Below are 22,616 nucleotides of genomic sequence, written 5' to 3' on the forward strand. Positions count from 1 at the left end.
ATCTCATGGTTTGGTAGCAGGAGGAAGTTGGAATAGTGTTTTGGGTTGTCGAAATTTCGCAACAGCTAGATACGTCGCAAGCATCTTGACGAGGTAGATTGCGTAGTCGGTGAGCTTCTACTGCTTGTGTATTTCCCTTCCATTAATCCATTTGGCGCTTTCTAATTGTTTCATGTTCACCGCAGTGTTTATTTTCTAGTTCTTTGCACCTGCCTTGGGTCAACAAACGCTGTCCGGAAGGAAGTGCGAAAACACATTTAACAATATTAAAACAGAAGAAAAAAAATCCGTTGAAAGATAAAGCAGAGTTCGAAGCGTACATCGAGCCACGCTCCTCACGAGAGAAGTCGTAAAATGAAAACATACATATTGGTTTTGGTAATCTTCTACTTAACACACAACTCTGCATCTTTTCCTCGCTTAACCGGTAAGTATCTCACATGCGTTAATGAACTGTATCTGAGATCTGGAGCGTTTTCACAACTAGGAGGATGGAAACCATTGTAAAGTTCAAGATTATACAGCTACATTATGCTTAATTTGCAATATTCGACGTATTTAAAGTGGAGTTTGTTGTGATCTATAATGTAAACCATATTTCCATTTAAGCATCTTACGAGCGAGTTCGATTCAAAATTATTTTCTCTACTTAGCAATGAATAGAGACTTTTTTTTTTAAATCCGGCTAGCTTTTTGTTTTACATCCCGGAGCCCAATTAAATGTATTGATCGCCTATTCTTTTTCTACAAAGAATGAGCTCACACTAAATCCACGTAACCATTACCAATAAGATGCTTCAAATCCCTTTCGTTCAGAGAACTGTGGACTTGTTACAACAACGCCAGACTCTGTGATAAGCGAACGCATTTTGAACGGCACAAACGCAACTCTTGGCGCTTGGCCATGGATGGTTGAAATTTTACATGATGGCAGACACCATTGCGGTGGAGCCCTGATAACCACCCAACATGTGCTAACGAGTGCTCACTGTCTAACGTAAGCAATTTTAGATATATTATTCTGTAAGGTTCTCACTGAATAAATCCCAAAGCAGCCTAAAATAGTTCATTTAGGTATAAAAATCATATCAGATCATATCAGAATTAAATATCCCTTTCAATCCGTTATAGACAACGTACATCTGACTGGGAAAACATTATATTCCTAAGACTGAGTGGAGAAGAAAAATATGTAATCGAGGGTGTGTGTCAGTTGACGGCACTTAAAAGACACATGGCATTGATAGCACATTCATTGTCAACAGCGCGTGGCCGAACCGTTTTGACATGAGCCGGTAACCGTTATTTTTTTTCCGGTTCAGTTCCGGTTCGGGCTCATCGCGATAACAATATAACGGTTCGGGTTCGGGTTCAGTTCCGGAAAAAATACCGGTTCGGTTCCGGTTTTTGGTTCAGTTCGGTTCCGGTTTGACACCCTGATATATATATATCTATACTCTATGTGAAGACATGCAGCACGGCGAACGCGTGGACGCGATCACGCAGATAAAGTTTTGCTTGCGTGTTCCCGAGTGACTTCAGCCAACAGCGGTTCCGCCGTCCATATGGCGCAATTAAGGAAGAAAGAAAGGGAGACAATTTGTCTCGTTCCCAAGGCACGCGCTCTTCCCGCACAGGGCGTCTGCAATGATCTTGACGAACTCTGTCTCGAACACCGCGCCAGATATCTCTCCGCTTCATCGCGTTTGTAAAACTGATATTGCTGCCTTTGAGGTTGGGTGCCTGAAACGCGTCTCCGACTGGTGTGTTTAGCGTCCTATCCTGCCCGTACATCAAAAGCGGTCCCGAAATGGCGAAAAATGGTGCCATATTTCCCGGAGTGTCATTCTGTCGGATGTCGCGATCCTCGCGGTTGGTCGTACAAATGCTGGTAAAAACCACAAGCGAACGCGAATGTCGCTGTCACCACGGCGTCCGAACTCCCTGCTGCCGAAGTTTCCAAGAACTGTCACACTGGAGAGCGACCTGCAGCAGGACAGGCGTTTGCCATATACACCACACCTGCTGGGACACTGCCAAGATCGAGACAGGCGACAGCAACAGACTGCTATGCCGTCATCGGGCGGAAATCGGGGAACTACTTTTTTGCACCCTAGTCGGAGACGCGTTTCCGGCGCCGTAGTTGAGGCTGAAAACGAGAGTCAAGCAATCTCCAAGGAACACGCGTAGCCCAAGTGTCAAGTTCTACGTACCGTGGAGCATCCAGAAAACGACTTTATGAAAGAGCGTGTCTCCAACAAAGAACCATATGAGACCAGGTTCGCGACGGGCTACCATTAGCTTTCATTAGCCGCATATCGAAGAGTTATCTGGCGGCGCCGCACGGCAACCAAGACGAGCAGAGGGCTACATCTGGCAGCTGCGGCGCGCGTGGTGTCCACACCATATATTTGCTCTTGAAGTCCCAAGCCACCAAGCTTGATCTTAATTGGACCGTAAAAATCGATGCCTGCACGTAGCAATCTAAACCTTTCGTCCAAGGTGTAGTTCACAGGTCGATTTTTTCTTGTAAAATTACAGCATAGCATAGCTCTCGTTTTGTAAAATATAGGGCCAAGAAACTCGCCAGGGTCAACGACGGGCGGCGACGCAGACGACCAAGTGCGGTGGTGGGTCCCGCTTGGCGCTCGTATTGATAGATGACGCTACCTCTTAACCAAGACCGCCCGCGACCACCGCGGTTTATTAAAATTAACATAATATTTTTGTATATATTTATTTGCAACCACCATTGCAACCAGGATGAAGAACTGAGAAATGAACAGAATTTCATGAGGTGAAGCGCGACACATCGTACGGATATTGATCACACAACGCGCGACCAAACGTGAAAGGTAAATAAAACATGACAGCGTAGTTTCGATATAAACACCAAACTCCAAATGCAGGCGTAGCAGAGCACAATCCCAAATAAACCCTTTGGAAGTAAAGTTGATACACTACGGCCCATCCCGCTGCTCCCGAGTCTCGAAATGGACGTCTGCCAGAGACTCCCGCATACGAGAGCCAAGAAAGCTGGAGCAATTCACAGTCTGTAGGCAGCTAGCCCTGCGGCCATCTCCAATCTTGGCCCTGCTCCCTGGGTCAGCCGGATTGTCACTTCGTCGTCCTCGTCACACGTCGCTTCCTCGGGCCAAGTTCGTCGCTGCCTCATTTGCCTCGGGGGAGTGCCTTCGCCCCTCTAACCAGGTGCCTCGTGTGATAAACATCTTCTTGGACCCCACAACTGCTGCTGCGAACCAGTAAAGGCCGCGTACCCAGTTAAGGCCCCAAAAACCAACCTACCGGCCCAGCAGATAGGCCCAGTTCGTTTAAGCGAGACCTCTTGCGCTTAACGTCGCATCGACGCGGCCACGGAAAAGGATTTTGCGACCATCGCTGATTTCCTCGAACACACATAATTCTAGACTGAACTGCAATCGATTCACAGCACATTGGCGCGAAAAAAGATTCACCACATTTCCTACGCAGCCCTGGAGCCCGTTTTCCACTGTGTCCACTTTTCTCTCCTAGCGGTCCAAACGGTCAAAACTGTTGGCACGATGTTGGCACGACAAAAGCAGGAAGGGTGAGGTGGGCGAGAGGCGGCGTCAAAGCTGAACGGCTTTGGCTCAGCCCCTCCCCTTCTCAATGATCTGCTATGGCCGTTCACCAGGCAAAAAAGAACCCCCCCCACCCCCCTTGCTGGCGCCATGTTGTACAATTTTGACCACTAGACACGCGACCGCACCAAATCCTGAGGCTTTTACGCAAAACAGAGCAGAGATTTTGTTTTGCGATAATTGTAAAAAACATTAACTATTTTTCAATACTGTTAGCCCCAGAGATCAGTGTCTAGTTTGTGGAAATTCTCTTTCTGCTACCCGTCTTGTGATTCACTGTTAGCATATTACAGCTATTACTGTATGACTGTCAGTATGCGGCTGTATAGCGTCTCAACCAAAAACGTCGCCACAAGTTTGTCGAACCGTTTTTGAGAAACGGGAACTTGATGCATACGTTCGATCTTCATCTACTTCAGCAAAGTCGCGTCGGGAAAGTCGGTTGTAGTCTCGGTCTTTCGTTTCTTTGAACGCACCTAGATCTCTGATAGCTTCTGCGAATGGAAGAACTGGCGGAAAATAAGAAACAAATTAGGACTGATGCGAAGCACCCCTGTTAATTTCTAGTTATCAGTGGTGTGGTACAACGAAATAATAACTTAAAAAATCGCATCACAAATTAGGACAGAAAAAACTGTTTATATAAATCGCAAGTTTAAACAAATATCAAATAGGCGTGTTCATATATAGCTGAAATGACTTATTTACCCTCCTTCTGAAATATACAAGTAAACTCAATTAAGCCGTTTTCGAAGTGTTTTCGCTAGCTTACATTAATGAACACTGTTAGATATAGTTGAAAACCTATGCGATTAACAAAACAATTTCTAAAGGAGGGTGCGTTCTTTTGCTTACCAAAACTTAACCCCGACATTTTCACGTAAAAAAAGTAAGTTTCATTGAAGAATGGAACTTACTTTTTCCCGTAAAAAAGCAAGTTCCATTGAAGAATAACTTACCTTAATATGCTTTTTCATATTAGAGTTCGACGTACCTGGTGGGCTCAGCAGTTCGAGTTTCGGAATACAGACTACACATGCAAACACCAAATTGTCTGAGTTCGTTCACCTTAGTTCAAACACAGCACTTAGCCCGGGCCATAGTAACGGAGTTTCGGTGGTCATTGCCATCTGGCACGAAAAGTGAGTGGGAGATGGCAGTAAAAGTGGCATTTATAACAAGCATTCTAAAACGGCCTTGTTGATTAGAGGCGGACGTTACATTACAGAGACAACTGTTCAGTATATGGACTGCTGACAAACAATCGCCAAGCCGGTTTTAGTAACGGTCGGTTTATGCTACACAAGCAACAAAAAGAGGACACCGATCGCTTATTATAACCAAATATGATTGGGAGTGATTTAAAACGAAGTATAGCGCCAGCCGTGCTTTGGTTAGAATCACATGCGTACTCGTAGTACCTTTACGTGCGTATATGACAAAACAAGGTGCCTATCGTTTATAAGCTCTTTAACCTAAGTTTCTCTTTCACGGCCGAACACCTTTTTCTTATTTTTAATACCGGCAGCCGCAGCAAAGTAAGGGCTAAGCAGACGATTGCCTTCACTGTCACTGCTGCGAATGTGTCTCTCTAGATGAAAGGTACGGTAGCCTTCGCAAACACAGCCAGGAACTGCGATAAGGAAAAGGCGGGCGCAACGTCCAGCAATAGATAATTCGTTCTTTCAATGCCAAAAAGTTGGGGATATGCCTTCTAGTGGAAAACTACGGTATTTATGTCTGACGAACTACGATACAAAGAAGGTGCCGTCTGTGGTGGTGATGCAGTCTTTCGTCTAATCTCTGAGGCGCTATGGGAGAAAGGATGCCCAGAGGATTTAGTGAGAGGCGACCTACTGAACGGGAGTCGTTCTCCAGCGAAATACCGCAACTTTGTACCACGGCGGCAGAGCTGGGATTCAAAAAGATAGTGACTTCTTTCTGGTGACAGTCGCCGTTCAATGCTGCGATAACCTCGCCACTTATTTTGGTTCAAAGCGTGAAACGTCAACGCTCCTAAACTGGGAGTTTATCTTTTCTGTTGTTGACAGAACGAGAATGTGACCATGCAGCTAGAGTAGCTAAGAACGCTAAGGCAAAATCCTTTGAGCGGTGGCAGACTGTAGCAATCTGAACGGATGTCTTTCCAGAGAGACGGCTGCTCCTTCATAGTGCGGCGACGGTGATTTTAGCAGCTTCTCTACAAAGACTGCACAGGGGACGCTTAGTGATTCCGCGCGGCGATAATCTCGCGCCTTTTGGGCCCGGTCGTGGGAACTCTTCCCAAAAAGTTTGAAATGACGCCGTTTAGACATAGCTTTGTTGTGCAAAATAAAAATGATTTTGTTTTCAAAATAATTATGCGGTCATTTTTAATAAAAAAAACGAGTAACGGGTAACGTAATTTCATAGGAGATACCGTAAAATAATTACGACATTACTTTACTCGTTAGTCACTTGAAATTGTAACGAGTACGTTAGTGCGTTAGTCAAAAAAGCAACGCATTACCAGTAAAGTCGTTACAAGTAACGCGTTAGTTCCAAAACTGTCTGTCAACCTGGAGGCCAGCAAAAACAGTGACCGTTCCAGCTGTTCGTCATGACACGGTATTGCAGAGAGCAGGGTGAAATACAACTACACGGACCACCGAAGCAAATGCACTGCTATCGTAAATCTTGGCTTTTGACTGCGCCTTTGTAGATCATCTTATTCGTTTTGCTGGAGAGACGCAAACGAAGGGCATAACAAAATTGCTTGCATATTCCGCATACCTCGCAAAAGCGTTTACCCCGTCACCTTGCGAAAAGCGCGAAACACGGAGTCCGCACCGTCCTAAGCTTTACCCGTCTTTTACCTGCATTAGAGCAGTCTGTACATGCTAGTAGATATGCCTACTGAAACTGAAACAGGTTAATGCCAGAGAGGAAGAGACAAAGTTGGGAAAGCTTGCTTGCTCTCTCCAATTTCTCAACTCTCAAATGATTGTACTATAATAAATGCACCAACGCCTCTTCCCAAAATAACGAAAAAACACTACGCTCGCTTCGTAAAAAATTGTGTCAGTTCATGCATCTGTGGTCAGGTAGGAAATCTAGCCCTAAATTATTCACACCGCATGATGAGCGCAACAAACTTGCACGTGATTTACAGGAAAATATCGGTGGTGACTTAAGTCTCCCTGAATTTCAGTATAACCGGTCTTTTGCAGGACCGAATCCTCCACTCGAGCGGTGTGCGTCGCTGTGCAAACACGTCACTGTGTAAACGCAGTCCAACACGAAGCGTAAAGACGGCAGATTTAGGACAACAATCCGGAGTCCATTATTCAATTAAAACAACGTAATTTTGTTGAAAACGCCCGCTGCTTCTTACTCACGGTATGTGTCGGGATACTTCCAGTTTGAAACGGAACGAAGGAAGATTTACTTTTAAAACCTTCGCTGCGCCCTCCCGGACCAGCTGAACCGGATCAGCCGATGACGACGGGACTGAACCCGTTGAACCTCATTTCTACAACAACCAATTTGCGCTCCGTGTTAGTGTGGGTTTCTTCCTCCGAGCACCGCACCACACACCACGAACGTTTCAGCTTTTTTTCGCATCGCCGTGTTGCACCAAACAGAACGAGATCGCCGAAGTCAACGCAGCGCTGTCGTGAACTTTACCTTGTGGTTGCGCACTCGTGGACCCTGTGACTCCCCTCACTTTCAAAGCACATTCGACGATTACAATTGATACTTTCCGTCTTCCGGGGACATCACAGGGGCACTTCTCCGGTCACGTCTTCGCAACATGTGCTTGCAAACCGACGAGCTTCTCGCGTCCCGACAAACCAAAACAATACCTGCGCCATATTAAACGTGCGTTGTTGCCAGATTTTCTCCGAACAAACAAAAACAACGAAAGCAGACCGCCTCTAGCTTCCTAAGGAGGGTGCAGCGGAAGCGGCGGCACCTTCGCTTGCAGTTGAAGGGTTGAAGCCAAAACGAAACCAACTGCAATGTCAAGTGTTGAGATCGAGGACACGCTTTTTATATCCATTTTAACTGTTTAGAACGAGCATTAGACCCAAAACTTAATTGGTGTTGTGAAATAAACTATTGTCAAGACCCCTAAAACAAACACAAACATGGGCGACGAGAGGGAAGCCTCATTGCCATAGACCAGAATCAATGGCAGCAATGGCAGCGAGCGCGGTAAGCGCGGGGTTCGCCCCGTCTCGCTACATGGCGTAATTGCTTTTGATGCATATCTGTCTCCGAGACATCCCAAGCAGCACGTTGTGAATGGGCCATCGCTGGCAAGTGTACTATGGCCAACCAGATTTTCGATGGCCCAAGCTTGGCCAAAGTGCTCGGCAATAGCAGTGTTTTCGTCCTCGTCTGGTGACTTGCCATTCACTTGATGCCAGTCGCTGGCCATTCACTTTAGGCCAGTGACTGGCTATTCACTTTAGGCCAGTGACTGGCCATTCACCTTTGTCCAGTGGCTGGCCATTCACTTTAGGCCAGAGAATGGCCATTCAGCTTTGGCCAGTCATTTTCGGCCAGCCACTGGCCATTCACGTTTGGCCAGCCACTAGCCATTGACTTCCGGCCAGTCACTGGCCAAAAGTGGCTGTAGTTATACACTTAATACATAATTTATCACAGACTGCCAGAAAATTGGGCTGTTCCTCAGAAGACTGTCAAGAGTTTCGGGAGGTCAAGTTTGAGAACTCAACCCCAGAAACTTTTACATAGTAATGACACGCGAAGCTGCTGCAAGTCTGCTCAATATTTATTGGACCTTTGTGAGTACTAAGTCTTACGACGCTGGTTGCGACCACCATTCCAGTCGTCGTGGGTTCAGGGATGGTATGTTGTCCCACCATTAAGATCCCCCGGTAGTGCAGCAGTAAAAACAAATAAAAAGAAGTAACTTTAGGTGAAGGGACAGTGCAACAATGGAGAGTTTTAGTAGATCGTTCCGATACCTCCGATAGCCCCGATAACGATACTATGCATGCGCAAGGGAGGCGGTGGCGGAGTATCGGGTATCGTTATCGGAGTCATAAGAGCGATCTACTAAAACTCTCTACTCTTCAGTTACAATATTTTTCAGTTTACACAAGCTTACTGGCACTAATGGGAAAGAGAAGCCTTGAGTACACAGTAAAAGTGTTTACACATTTAAGGGTGTAAATCAGTTGGTCCCTGGGCTAACACCCTTATGGCGTTCAGGCAAGCACCCTTCATAAAGGGTGCTTGCTAACACCCTTGGTAAAGGGTGCTTGGCATGAAATGGGCACCTGCTGGGGTGGCCCAGTGGATGCTGGGCCACCCCAGCCAATCTGTCGCTGGGGGAGTATCATGCGACGTTTTGGTTATGTGGAGTACAAGGTCACATGACGCTCTCCCGACGCTGGATTGGCTGGTAGCGTCCGCCGCGCTCGGACGAAGGGTGAAATGAAGTATAGACCCCAGTGAACATTTCATTGGAATGTGTCCAATACACATAACAGAACTTGTAAATTGTACAAAAATCATATATGGTATTGCATATTCTTATATTATTATTACATGATTTACAGCTTATCATGTTTACTGAACACATTTACACTTTTTTCACTTAGAGGGATTGCCACATCACCACATACGAGGCATGTGATAAAGAAATAATGAGTCACACTAAACACAACTCACTTCATGAAGTAATACAAAAGAGCTCCTTGCAGGCCACATCATAACCCCGTGGGCAATTGGGAAGTGCTACGGCACGCCTCTTTCTCGAACTCTAAGTGAGCAAGCAGTGGCCCCAAGCATCGCACTGCACGGCTGAACCATTGTGAACATCATGGTCTGCCACAAACGAAGCATGTAAAGCTTTCCTGTTTGGAGATCAAGTGACATGTTTTGTTTGTCTCAGGGGATTGCAGGCAACCCACGCTTCGCTTATCACTTGTCTCCTACGCGCATCTGGCTCAACTCACAAATCGCGCATTGTACCAAACGGTCCAAGAAGACGGAAAAAAAGGACTCCCCTCATTCTCGGACCCTCGTTCGTGCAACCGGAAACAGCCATTCTCCCCCTAGAAGATTAGCCCGTCGCTTAAAACTCGAACAAAAGTTGCTTTCCCCATCCCGTTGAGCCCTAAGCTGACAGTGTTGTGGAAGCTACGTGCTCCTTGGGCCAGCCCACGTGGGCCAGCCACACGCTCGTCACGCCACGGGTACTTCGAACGGCTCGGCTGTAACGCGCTGACGCTATTGACACCACCACAACGCTGCCAGCGCCACCAAGGGCAAAGCTGATAACCACGCCTGCCTTGCTACTCCACGAACGCGGGGAATCTTTTCTTTCTGCTTTTGTTTGCGCCGGATATCCCCTGACGCATCGCGCTCTCCGTTCGCTTCTCTTCCAGCGCTTGCTGGAGTGCACCGTCTGGAACGCAAAATATAGCCAGCCGTTCAAAATACAAACGTGCGATTATCATTTACGGTTATTGTCCCTCATACTTGATTCCCTTCCAAACGAAACTTGAATATTTCGATTTTTGTTTCCGTACCCCTTTAAACAACACAACTGTGATGATGATTTAATGAATGACGATGATGAAACAATTTTGACTAAAGAGAGTGACCACAAGGATATACTGAAAGAATCACTAACAATGATGAAACCTAGAATTATATTAGTGCCTTCCCAGTGTTTTGCCATTGAGTGGAAGAAGCTTCTTGGCCTATATTATTGTTAGAAACAGGTGTGATGCGTCCGTCTCTTTTTTTTTTTTTTTTTAATCTTGATGTTGTGCAATTTTTTATTTCCTAGGTTGAAAGCTCAAGGCATTCCCTGTTGTTTGTTCAACCACATTTACCCAAATGTTAGTAGGTTGCTTTTTTATGTTTACTGTCCTTGGGTATGTCAGGGGTTGTGAACAGTAAAACGTTGTAAGGCCCAGGAAGGAATTCCCTTTGTAAAGTGGTGGCAAGCAGAAGAGGAATTGTAAAAACTGACTTCATGTCTTCTCCTGCGTTTTCTTTTTTGGGTCGCCTATTCATTTTTTGCCCATTAATACTCAGCTATGTTTGATACTTCTCTGCGTTTGTGTCATCCTTCAGAGAACCCGTCTTTAATAAATTATGTGTTTAGCCTGTTTAGCTAGCTTGCACCCTCCTTTTTGTTTTTGACCATTAATAAATGACTGTACGATTCAACTGCAAGCACAGTGTTAATGCATAGTAATAAATAGCAGCATACTTTTATTGACTAGTGGTGATGATTGGACTAGTTAGTAGCCAATTGTTGAAAAGAAATCATGAAGATTATGGGAACAGAGGATCTGAACACAACACAGCGCTGTGTTGATCTCCTCCTTCTTGTCCGTGCCATTCACATTCCATGTTTTTAATAACACATTCATTAATAATTTTCTACTTGGTATCATCTGTATAGGGGTTCACTGGAACGACCCATCTGCTATTGCATTCACTTTAGGGCAGCTCCCCCTTCCTCATGGTGCCATCGCTCAGGAAGTGCAAGGCGGGTGTCACTCTCACTCTTGTGGTTCAGTTCCCCAGGTTCCCATAGGTTTCAAGCTGCTAGCCAAACTGAGTCAGACCTTCCAGCCCTGCAGGAAATGTCAATTCCCCTCTTTTAGACGTAGACACCCACATTTTGCGTGTACGTGAAAGAAGCTCTAACAGAGAGGAAACAAAATGATTGGCCTTTTTTTAATGCATCCTTTTCTTTCGCTGAGAACATACATAAACGTTACACGCTATTGTACATTCAGTGGTGCGGCTTAATTTAGGAAGAGCACTTTTTTTCATATAACTTTTATATAAAGAAAAACTCAATATAATGGGTCGGACATAAATGGTTGCTATGAACTGCCCTATACATTTACACATTACCTGATATCATCAAAAGAGTAGAGTAGCGTAGGGCTGCACTGCACCAATTACGTCTTTGTAACCAATTAATAGTTGGCATTTATTTGTTTATTACTATTGGCTATTATTCTTTGACAGAAAGAATAACCAGGCGAGTTGGTACGGTGGTAGTCTTTGAACTCCATCAAATATTCAGGTTTGACATTAGTTAAAGGGGCCCTCCGGATCGTTATGCGATGTTCTATTTATGGCGGTAACTCAATCTACAGGCCCTAAGGATCCTAAAAATCATAAAATTACGGTCATGCGCGGCGGATTTCTCTACTAAAATTGCTATCACAGTCCACGGCACGCCTCCCTTTCTGAGATGAGCCCGGAAAACGGGAGGGGCATCTCTTTACGCGTCAGCCAATAGCAAGCGAAGGATTCCGGCGTCACTGCACGTCTCCAACACGGCCGACCGCCGACCCGCGGAGGAATCTCTTGAACACGCGCGGACCGTCGTCAAGGGGCCCGGACTTTGTGCTCGGCAGTCGTCGTTCGTCGCACCGCACCGTCGCGCTGCTACTGCAATACGCAGTCGCATTCCACAGATGAGAAGGAAAAGTTTGACTCGTTGACGTGCAAGGATCGCAAAGCTGGCTTCGGAGTCGGGATCCACGGAAAGGAGGAACATGTGTCCCGCAAACGCACGCCTGCAGACGCCCCGGGAAGCAGACGAGCCGACGCGCCGACGCATCGCCCACTAGCAACAAGCTTGCGGGGAGAAAACATAGTTCGCTGGTATTAGAGCGATAATTGCGGACTATGTTTCCCGCACCACAATCAGTTTACGTTTTTCTCAAACTCTAATTTACAACAAGCTTAAAAAGTGTTGCAATAATAACGTTCGCATTCACCGCGAGATGCAGCATTTCCATTGGTCAAGTTTTAGCGATGGGCAGGGAATGGGGGATCGTCTTCCAAGAGAAAATAGTCCCGATATATTTCTTCTGCCACCTGCTTAATAAACGGTTTTGTAATCTAAAACTTTGTATACATATTAACTTGCACCTACTAAGCAATATAACAACATAAACAGACGATCACAGAAAGTTCCGGAGAGCCCCTTTAATTTTTTCGTCCTTTTTTCATGTTTTTGTTTTTTCTAGCTGCTCTGATTTTTGTAAGGGCTTTCGCCACTACTAAAAAACGTGACATCTAAACTCCTTTTATTTTTTGCATCACACAATCGTGTGTGCAAATGTGCAACCTAATTTCCGAGGGTGAAACCTCTAAAAACAACGGACAAGTAAAAGAAACAAACAACACAGGACGTTGTTTGCCCGTTCTTTTTAGCGCTTTTACTCTCGGAATAATGACGAAGCGACCGCGCGTCTCTACGCACAGGCATTAGCTTATGCAAAAAATCATGCTGCATGCTCGCTCTTCTAACGTTTTTATTGCTCCCGCTGTATGAAACAAATCGGTGGCGAGCGGTTGTTAGGACAAGATGTCAGAACTAGCATGACCTGTGATTAACACTTTGGGACGGCGACTGAATGCTTGAACTGCCGTCAGACGGCACTTGAACGCTCCGCACAAGCGTCGTCGGACGAGCGCCGCACAACGGCGCAAAGAACATGCTCAAGGTTCCGCCGCGCGGGAATCTTTCTCACACTGCGGAGCGAGCCACAGGTTTTGAAGAAGATACGCCCTTTTCAAATAACGAAATAACACAGGGCAGAAGCATAGTTAGAATCAAGCATAGCTTAGCAAGCACACGGTACACGACAAAGTTTGAAACAGCAGCCCACTTCGCAGAAACAAAAGAAAGTTGCTAACCGGCGTTTGCACGAGTCGTGCATGGGCGGTTCTGAACTTACGGGCGTTGCCAAGACGCAGCGTCTGCCAGCTCTCAGTCATCGATTGTTATTCTTGAACACGGTATTCGTAAGGAAGATATTTAAAATATCCACTAAAACGGCTAAAACGTAAAAAAAAAGGAGATTTCCGAAGCTTCTGGAACTTCAACGACCATTCAAACGAGCCCAACGGAAGCTGATTGCGATAGCGATGGTCTTGCGCAGTCTTCAAGAGTCTCTTTTCCTTTTTATTTATTGCTATTTTTTTAGAACTATACTAAGCGAAATAAATTATATTAGTAACAATAAGAATTTCACTAAAATAATAATGCAAAACATTACAAAAAGTGAGTAAATCTTAGGTTTTATTTAAACTTTAGGTTTTTTCTTTTTTGTGTAAACCGAAACCGAAACTAACTCAAGCAACGCTTCCTTCGTCGTAATTGTTTGCGTGTGCGTGTGTGCAGGCGCGTGCTTGTGTTTGTGCGCACGCGTGTGGATGCGTCCACGTGCATGCGCGTGTGCGTTTCCGGTTGTGCGTGCGTGTGCGTCTGCGCGCGGGCGTGGGTTTGCGCGTGTGCATGCGTGTGTACGTGCGTGCGCGCGTGTATGTGTGCGACTGCGAGCGCGCGTGTATGTGTGCGACTGCGAGCGCGCAAGCGTCTGTTTGTTCGTTCTATTGCACTGCGCCCGCAAGAGCAATCGGATGTCCCTGGACACTGTTAAAACACTAACTTATTGATTATTATTATTATTATTGTTGTTGTTGTTAATGAAACATAGCCCTGAGACTTTAGACACAGGGCCCTAAACTTTTCTATAGCTGGCTGTAGCTGTATCTATAAATTTTTAAGGCCGACCATGCGAAGCTACAGGGGGTGATAGCCTCCCATTGAATTTCCCATAGACGACCATAGGCCATTTTTTATGGGATGTCTCGGCCTGGTTTATTATGGGATTTGCGTCTTTATGTGTGTGAGTTTTTGTGCATGTCACCATATTCTCAAATGAATATTTTACTCGGGTTGACATGGTCATGAGACAGGTTCTAGCGCAGCATGTCATGAATATTTGTCAAACATTTTCACAATATTTTGATTTCATGTTGCCAGATATAAACTCGAGACTAACTGATTTTCTTACTGCACACTTCCATCAATCAATATTTGTAAAAAAATGCTAGTATAGAGCATTTCACCCTACTTTCCGATTTCTGAGCATGGAGTGATTTGTAAGAAAATTAAATATGAACTCATATATAAAATTTTGTTTTCAAACATAAAAATTGTATGCAAAAGAGGCACTTAATTATCAGCTATTTGCATGAATTACAACTGACATTATAAGAAACTAGACTGCTAACAACTGTTGCTTTTCAAGCAGAAATCTTATCTGTACATTATGTACAGAGCCATATATAAGCTTTCCAAAACCATTTCACATTATTTATTTAGCACCCTCTTCTACACCCTTCTCACATTCTTCACTAAATGTAGGGTGTAACACGAAACAGCACCTTTTTCGGTAAAATTATGAGGTTGTATTCCTAGTTTTAGGTTGTTAAAAAGGTGTAGCCGAGGGTGTGAGTTGCTACAACACCCATTTTACACCCTTAAATGTGTAAAAACTTTTACTGTGTAGTACGGCCGAGCATCACTGGCGTCAATCACCACGATAGCGTCAATAGCGTCACGGCCTTACCCACCACCCGCCAACAATCACGTTGTTAACAACAAAACCAGCGTTCTGCACATCTAGGTCGAGATGTTCATTTTCTTTTTCTTTTACGTGTGGCTCGATTTATAACATTTCCGTTGCGGTTTTAACCGAAGCTTTTAGCTTTCCTTGGCTCAGGAAATCAGTATCCTAGCACCTATATGAAACATTACTGAGACTAGCTTAAGTTTAATCAATATATGAGAGACGTCTTGTTTAGGCTCTTCCAAAACACAAAGTCTGAAATATCCAATCTCATCCGATTCAAGCACAAGCTGATCGGGGTGCATGGCTAGCGTGGCGGTTTACTAAGCTGAGTGCATGGATACACCTATAGGTTTTTAAGGTAGAGAAGGGGGCTTATGGTCGGTATACAGGTACACTGGCTGGGTAACGGTGGGTGCGTCTTCCAGGAAAGGGGAGCATCTGCGCCCGATGCACCCGACTACAACTTTTTTTTCTTCGAGTGCAGTTGGGAAGTAAATATGTAGAGCGGTAACCGAAAAATCGCGGATGTGGCATTCGCACTAAGAGTGCCGCGCGGCGACAGAGCGGTATAGTTAACGCGAAGATGACGTCGGCGCTGCTTTCGTATTTTATTTTCATAGAACAACGACGGGCACAATATTTTCCCACTTCTAGTATAATGTTCCAAATGAACATATCACACGACAGTGCTAGTTAAGACAATAGCCTTTCATGTCTAACGAAAAAAAAACTGAATAAAACGGTGATCGTTTGCTTGCGCTAACAGTGTTCGCGCGATGCACGCACTAATATTCTGCCAACCACTCGCTCGTGATGCTTCTCTCGCTGCCCGTCGTTATAACAAAGCTTCGTCAACGCGATGAAAGTTTAGATTATGGGTGTCCCTGCGGCGAAACTGAAAATCAGCACTTTTGGCAGAACACTTGTCGGCCATGTTTATGTCCACGGCGGCCAAGCTGAGAATCAGCACTTCTGGCCAAACACTCGCCGGCCGTGTTTATGTTTCCGGCGGCCAAGGTGGAAATCAGCACAGGTGGCCAAACACTTGCCGGCCGTGTTTATGTCTCCGGCGGCCAAGCTGAAAATCAGCACTGCTGGCCAAACACTTGCCGGCCGTGTTTATGTTTCCGGCGGCCAAGCTGAAAACCAGCACTACTGGCCAAACACTTGCCGGCCGTGTTTATGTCTCCGGCGGCCAAGCTGAAAATCAGCACTTGTGGCCAAACACTTGCCGGGCGTGTCTATGTCCCCGGCGGCCAAGCTCAAAATCACCACTGCTGGCCAAACACTTGCCGACCGTGTTTATGTCCCCGGCGGCCAAGCTGAAAATCACCACTGCTGGCCGAACACTTGCCGGCCGTGTTTATGTCTCCGTCGTCCAAGCTGAAAATGAGCACTTCTGGCCAGGCGCTTGCCGGCAGTGTTTATGTCTCCGGCGGACAAGCTAAAAACAGCTAGTTTGTGGCCGGACCCTTGCCGGCCTTGTTTATGTCTCCGGTGGCCAAGCACTTTAAGTGGCCAAGCTGTCCAGACACTGGCCAACCGTCGGCCGATCGAAATTCACTTTCTGGTGCTGCTTGGGATGTTTCTTCCCGCGGCATTTTTCTCGACGGTCCTTTCTAGGTGTGTCCCCAAGCATTCCGGTGCATCGATAGCCGGCAATGCTGCGGTCGTCGCCTGGGGTGATGCGTGTTTTCGAGGTCGGCTACACGGCAACGCATGTATGACCGAACCAAAACACGTTTGTTAGAACCTCGCACGATTTTTGAACGAATTATCCATTACTCAACGTGTAAATGTATGGTAATTTCTGTAAATGGCGTGTCTTTTACCCCAAATATTCACTAAATACACGGGACTTGCTAACAGTGTAAGGCCGGCCTGACACATCCGTTCGAGTATGATGGGAAGGTACACGAGATGCTCCTCGAATGTTTGTGAAAGCACCACAACACCAATCATGTACGCCATCACAAACTCATACCTCGCATCACCGAGTACAGCGTCCATTAAACAGGGGGCACATGAGCGATGAAAACTGGCGCCGCGCGGCAGTATCATAGCCACCGGTACTGGCGTCCCTTCGTCCCTACCGCGCGTCGCGGCGTCGCTCGGATATGGCCAATACAGATAAAGCGGGGCGGTGCGCCTATCGCGCCACAGTGGCCGAGACGCGCAACACGTGCGCCACCCCCTCGCCTCCACTCCACAAGGGAGGCGAGAGAGTGGCTTCTTGTCGCGGCCATCGGGGACCATGACCGCTTGTGCAAAGATGTGCTCCTATTAGAACCCGAAACCTAGAAACGCATCTAAATTGAGCGTTTCTTCAGAACGCCGTAAAATGCTGCACCTGTCTTTTATTGCCCGAACAAGAGTTAATAAAGCTGAATCCGATGATGCTTCGCAAGTTTCTAATTGGAGACATATCTCTATTGTCACTAATTAAAAGGTTCATTAACAAATTATACATGATTAGCCTACTGATTGTTACGATTATCCACCTATATATGTCCTTTGACCGTATAACTCACCTTCACAAACCGCGTAAGTATACTTTCACGGCTTTTTATTAAACGCATCTGTAAAACTTAAAACAAACACCATGTATATATTACACAGTAATGTGGCTACAAGGACCGACTGACAAATGTCTGAAAGTAGGTCGTATCGTTGGAGAGCATTCCATGCCTTAAAATTAGAGGCCGCGATTTCGGCGGAGACTTGTATGAAATAAGTGTAACTATATGCAACGCGTGGGTCTTCGGCAGAGCACTATGTAGTATTCTTCAAACACTCGTGCTGAAGCTCCGTTTAGTGAATAATATCAACCAGCAGGACGCACTAGGTCTCAGGTCGTGTTTATATAACGTTTGTTCAAAGTAGAGAGTAAACACAGAAATAGTAATGTCGCGTATAATCAACTTACAGGAACACATCCAAGGAATCATTTACAGTTTTGATCGGCAGCTATTCAAGGAACGAAACAGAAAAAGAAGAAAGGAAGGAACAAATCGAAACCATCTGCATATACCCTCAATATATGCAAGGCAAACACGAGGCAAGTGACCGCATGGACGCTCTAAAGAACATTGTTTCCTTACCAAGATGTTGAGAATAGAAATTAATAGTTATCAAGCTTGAATAATTTAATTGAACTACTCAGTTAATATTTCTTAATAAAACAAAAAAAAAACTTCAAAATAATTATCTAAATGTTCTGCCTCTTGCAGCATATACTATATATTTGTCTCAATTACAATTTTTGCTCGTCAACACTACATACATCATGCACTTTCTGGATGATCAGTGTGCTGACAGCATATATTGTTATGAAATGCTTTTGTACTGTTACACATAAAGGGAAGACTAAAAAATCAAGTTTTCTAACAACTCAAAGAATGTCCAAAAGGCTAGAACAGAATAATTGAAACCTGTATGGACATTTGAGTGCCTCATTTAGAGAAGGATTATATAAGCGAGTTCGGTTTTCCATTAAATAAAGCATTTCGTATCTCTGCTGCAGCGGGCAACGTTGCCAGTTCTATGAGCAACCTGCCTTAACCAGGTTGCGCTGGAAGCTGAAAATAAAGTTTCCGGGGGTGTTTTGACGCCGGAAAACCCCCTGGCTACTCGCCTTCTGACGTCATCAATCGCGTAACTTTGAACCATTTAAAATGTTCGTACACTTCCTCTTCTTGTGCATTTTTTCCACCATGGGCTTAAGAAACGTTTAACAATGTGGTTAATGACCATTCCTAACATATAGAAGAAACAATTGATATCGCAAATATTGCAAAACCTTCACTCTAGTTAAATGCAGTTTCTGTGCCACCTCGTAGATGACGTCAGACTACGAGGCAGCGTGTTATGTCGTCACAAGAGGACGCAAGTCTACACAACGCATTTGGTTGCATAAAAACGCAAGGGTGTTAACCAGCGTTATGATGAATCTTCAGTGAGGGGGGGCCCCCCATTGCATTTGCCACCAAAGTTTTACTGCGCCCTTTATACTTTGAGGATATCACGCCGTCCAACGAAAGCCGAAAGCCCTTTCGGTTAAATAAAATCTGATATTACGATCTAATTCGTTGGGTAAAAATTATGGGAACATTTTCATGACGAATATATTATGATATTTTACCAAGCAACCACATGAGACTTATTTAATTACGCGAGTTGAGGACTTATTGCATTACCCTATCGAGTATTCTATCCATGCACTTAACAAAAGCGTTCAAACAAATATTCTGTCAAAATAAGTTTGGTAAATGGTTTGACGACCCTTATCTAAGCTTGCCAAACTTAACATCAGTAGCTTAACTACTGGCGAGAATTCTTTTCTTCCGCAACGAAGGGTGTTTAGCGTACCACGACACGTTGTTGCCGAAAGTAAATAATTTATTTTGTTTGCGTAGCTCGCGAAATAAGAGACAATCTAACAATTAATATCATGAGTGTATGTACTGAAATATGTTGCCTTCATGATAAAAATCTGCAAGGTACAATGTGTTATGACTGTTTTAATGTATTGTGTGAAACTTTATTTCGTACTTTACACTTCTCAATCACTCAAATAGTGCTTGGTAGCCATCAATTATACGAAACTAAGAAGTACGAAATTTTTTTTATCCTTTACTCCTCCCTTCTCTCGTGGAATTTGAATAAATGCGACACAAGATAATAAATAAAATTAGATTTGTTTCATAAATCGCACGCGGTTCCTTTATTTTTAGAGATATATAGGAATTTTGGAAAACGTCTGCATCTTATTCCATTTATAAATTCACGATATTTATGTTTTATCGTCCTCCAGAAAACATCAATTAACGCTACTAATATTTTGAACGTCACAGATTAGTTCATGCACACGGTTAACGATTCAATTTTTCTTTAAGTATCGCACGATACTAATCTGAAAGATTATAATATCGTTTTCACTCAATTTAGAATTATAATAAACCGCTGTACGTCACCTTTTTATTTATTTTTTCAGTATGACATTGCCATCATAACATTGCAAAATCCTGTGGAATGTTCAGAAGCCATTAAAACAGTTTGTCTGCCCGACACCAATGACAATCCGGATTGTGACGTTCCCATGTATGTTGCTGGATGGGGATTCACTGAACGTAAGAGTAACTAATAAATTTGTCATTCAAAACACCCAAGGCTAATAACATAAAAAACAGAAGGTATATTTTAAAATTTTCTGTCTGTCAACACGAGTCAAGCGGCTTGCGTGTAGTTATAATTAACGGGAAAAAATTACGAACAGTTGATGCCACCCTAGGTATTTATACTGGGGTTGCCAGTTTACTCTTGAAAACAAAAAACAGAAACCTTTATTTTTGGGACTGTTGTTTTTAATCCTTATTAATGAACTCCCAAATGATGTATTTTCATACTTCCGGCTATAGGCTAATTACTGTGTGGTTTACTGAAATATTGTCGTTTATTCAGAATACATCATTATACATGATGACCCTAATTGTATTTTCAGATGACGTATAAACTGTGAAATAGTGCTGGACGTTTGAGAATGCCACCATGTACCTCTTTCCCCTTAAAATATAAATATTGAACTTGTAGTACCAAGTGTGGTCCTTTGGCGAATACTACACTGAAAGTCTTTTTTACGGAACGCACCTGCTCAGAAAAGCTTCACAATTTTTTTTTTTTTTTATATAGGCTACTACGAGAACATCAGCAACTTTCACTTAGGCCAGGGTATTTTTGTCAAAACTGCCTTTGGTTAATGTTGCGGTATAACATGCACTCAAACAAAACAAAAATCAATAAGTGTAGATTCGGTACTATACTCCGTCTCACCCTACAGTGAACTAGGGCCCGAAGGCCGTCGGGCGAAGCACTACCCCAGAAAAGCGCCCATCCGTATTGCAAAAGTGTGCGCGGGAGAAATTTGGATGCGCAGAGTACGAGGAGCACTAATTTTTCGCAAATGGTTCTCTGTTGTGATAGGGCGGAATTTTATGTTGGTGAAGTAAAGGTACACGCTATTCAGTCTTTAAACATTCATGCAATATTTCGTAAACATGTAAACTGTTTGGACAAGTTGGAGGGTGCGCAGGCGACACTGACATAAAGTCGATTAGCCAATCCAATCTTTCTGTACGTACCCGGAACCGTATCTAGCTTCCGCACGTTGTCCGTACATGCGCGCCCGTGTCGAACACTCGATCCGACTCATCTTCATTTCTTAATGGCCACTTTTTCTGATCTCGGGTTTTCTTGGCCACATCCCATCCAGCATGGTATTTAGTCCCTTCAGTAGTCTTCAGTAGTAGTAAACAAACAGAGCCACCGCTTGGGCTCGATAAGCAGACGATAAACTTGCCTCCGCTTGAGGCGTCTTGGCGCACTGATGCGTACGACGGAGGAAATATACCACGTGCCTTTAACCAGGCTCGACGTTAGACTCGGCGGCATGTAGCACTGGGCTTTAGTCCACCGTAGGATGAGACGGAGTATAATCATACATTATTTCGCAAATGTCCGATCAAGATTGCAAAGTTAAAAATGTGAACGTTGTACGTGATCGATGATTCAAATAATCCTTCATTCCACCAATAGTTCAAGAATGAAATCGGATACACAGTAGCATAGCGTCAATAATTTGTAATAATGTGTTTGCTTTACCTGTTAAACGCACGCAAATAGTACTCGCTTTCCTATGTGTTGCGAGATAACATACGGTTTGCCTTTCCCTGATACTCGAGTTTATTCATGCTTCTGTTTTCGTGTCTTCGTGCCAAAGGCATTTTTTGCGAAATTCTAATATATTTTAACGACTCCTGTGATGATGCGTTGCGGCGCTGCAGTATTCGGATTCGAGAGAACTATAGGGGGCGCCTTGGTCAGGCAAAATGGCGCACAAAAGAAGGCCGTTTTCGTCGTTCGCAAAGTTCGTAAGAAACTACAGTTTGAAAGATCGTTTTAGGAATTATACCCGACTATAGATTTAGTATATATGACGTGTTCGCGTCAGCTGCCTTAGTGTCCAAAAACAAAATCAGATTTTTGCAGCAAATCAAAGTTGAGGCAACTGAATTCCTGTCAAAGTAATTTATGGTTTTGTTATTCAAATAAGCAGATAAATAAAAACACTGTATTTTATCAGAAAGCGCAAGGCAGTTAATTTGGGAGAATGATTTCGGCATGCGCGTGAATCGCGTAGAAATTATCCTCTTTTATAAAATATCAACAAAACAAACAACACGTAATTTTAAGAGTTTGTTGCTCACTGGTAAAATTAGCATGACATTGTGAAGAGCAGTTTTGATGGGAAGGCATTAAGTTCATAACAAAAGTGATCTCTCGCTTGCTGCTCTCAATAACTTTTATTCGTGACACTCCACACTGGCCAACGCCGCGATGAAAGAACCAAATTTGCAAAACTGTTACAAAAAACGTGTGTATTGGTTCAAAAAATGCATAAATACATTGTCGTTATATTGTGCGTTCTAATGTCCTCACCGTGTGTATCAAACCTCAAGATAGCAAGTGAGATGTATGGTGCTAAACACCTATAAAATCGTCTTCGCTCTGTATA

The 22,616-nt window shown here is 44.2% G+C and overlaps 1 protein-coding gene across 1 annotated transcript in view; it reads left to right on the plus strand.

The window, feature by feature from the left end:
* Positions 1-354: 354 nt before the first annotated feature.
* The window catches only part of LOC115309198 (serine protease 33-like), a 39,096-nt gene continuing 16,834 nt past the window's right edge, over positions 355-22,616 (plus strand). The window contains exons 1-4 of the mRNA XM_040223537.2: positions 355-427; positions 817-997; positions 17,975-18,104; positions 20,040-20,175. Coding sequence (XP_040079471.1) covers positions 355-427; positions 817-997; positions 17,975-18,104; positions 20,040-20,175 — 520 coding nt within the window. The remainder of the gene's footprint in view (positions 428-816; positions 998-17,974; positions 18,105-20,039; positions 20,176-22,616) is intronic.

This window comes from Ixodes scapularis, unplaced genomic scaffold (assembly GCF_016920785.2).
Source record: "Ixodes scapularis isolate PalLabHiFi unplaced genomic scaffold, ASM1692078v2 PGA_scaffold1__304_contigs__length_218370807, whole genome shotgun sequence".
NCBI lineage: Eukaryota > Metazoa > Arthropoda > Arachnida > Ixodida > Ixodidae > Ixodes > Ixodes scapularis.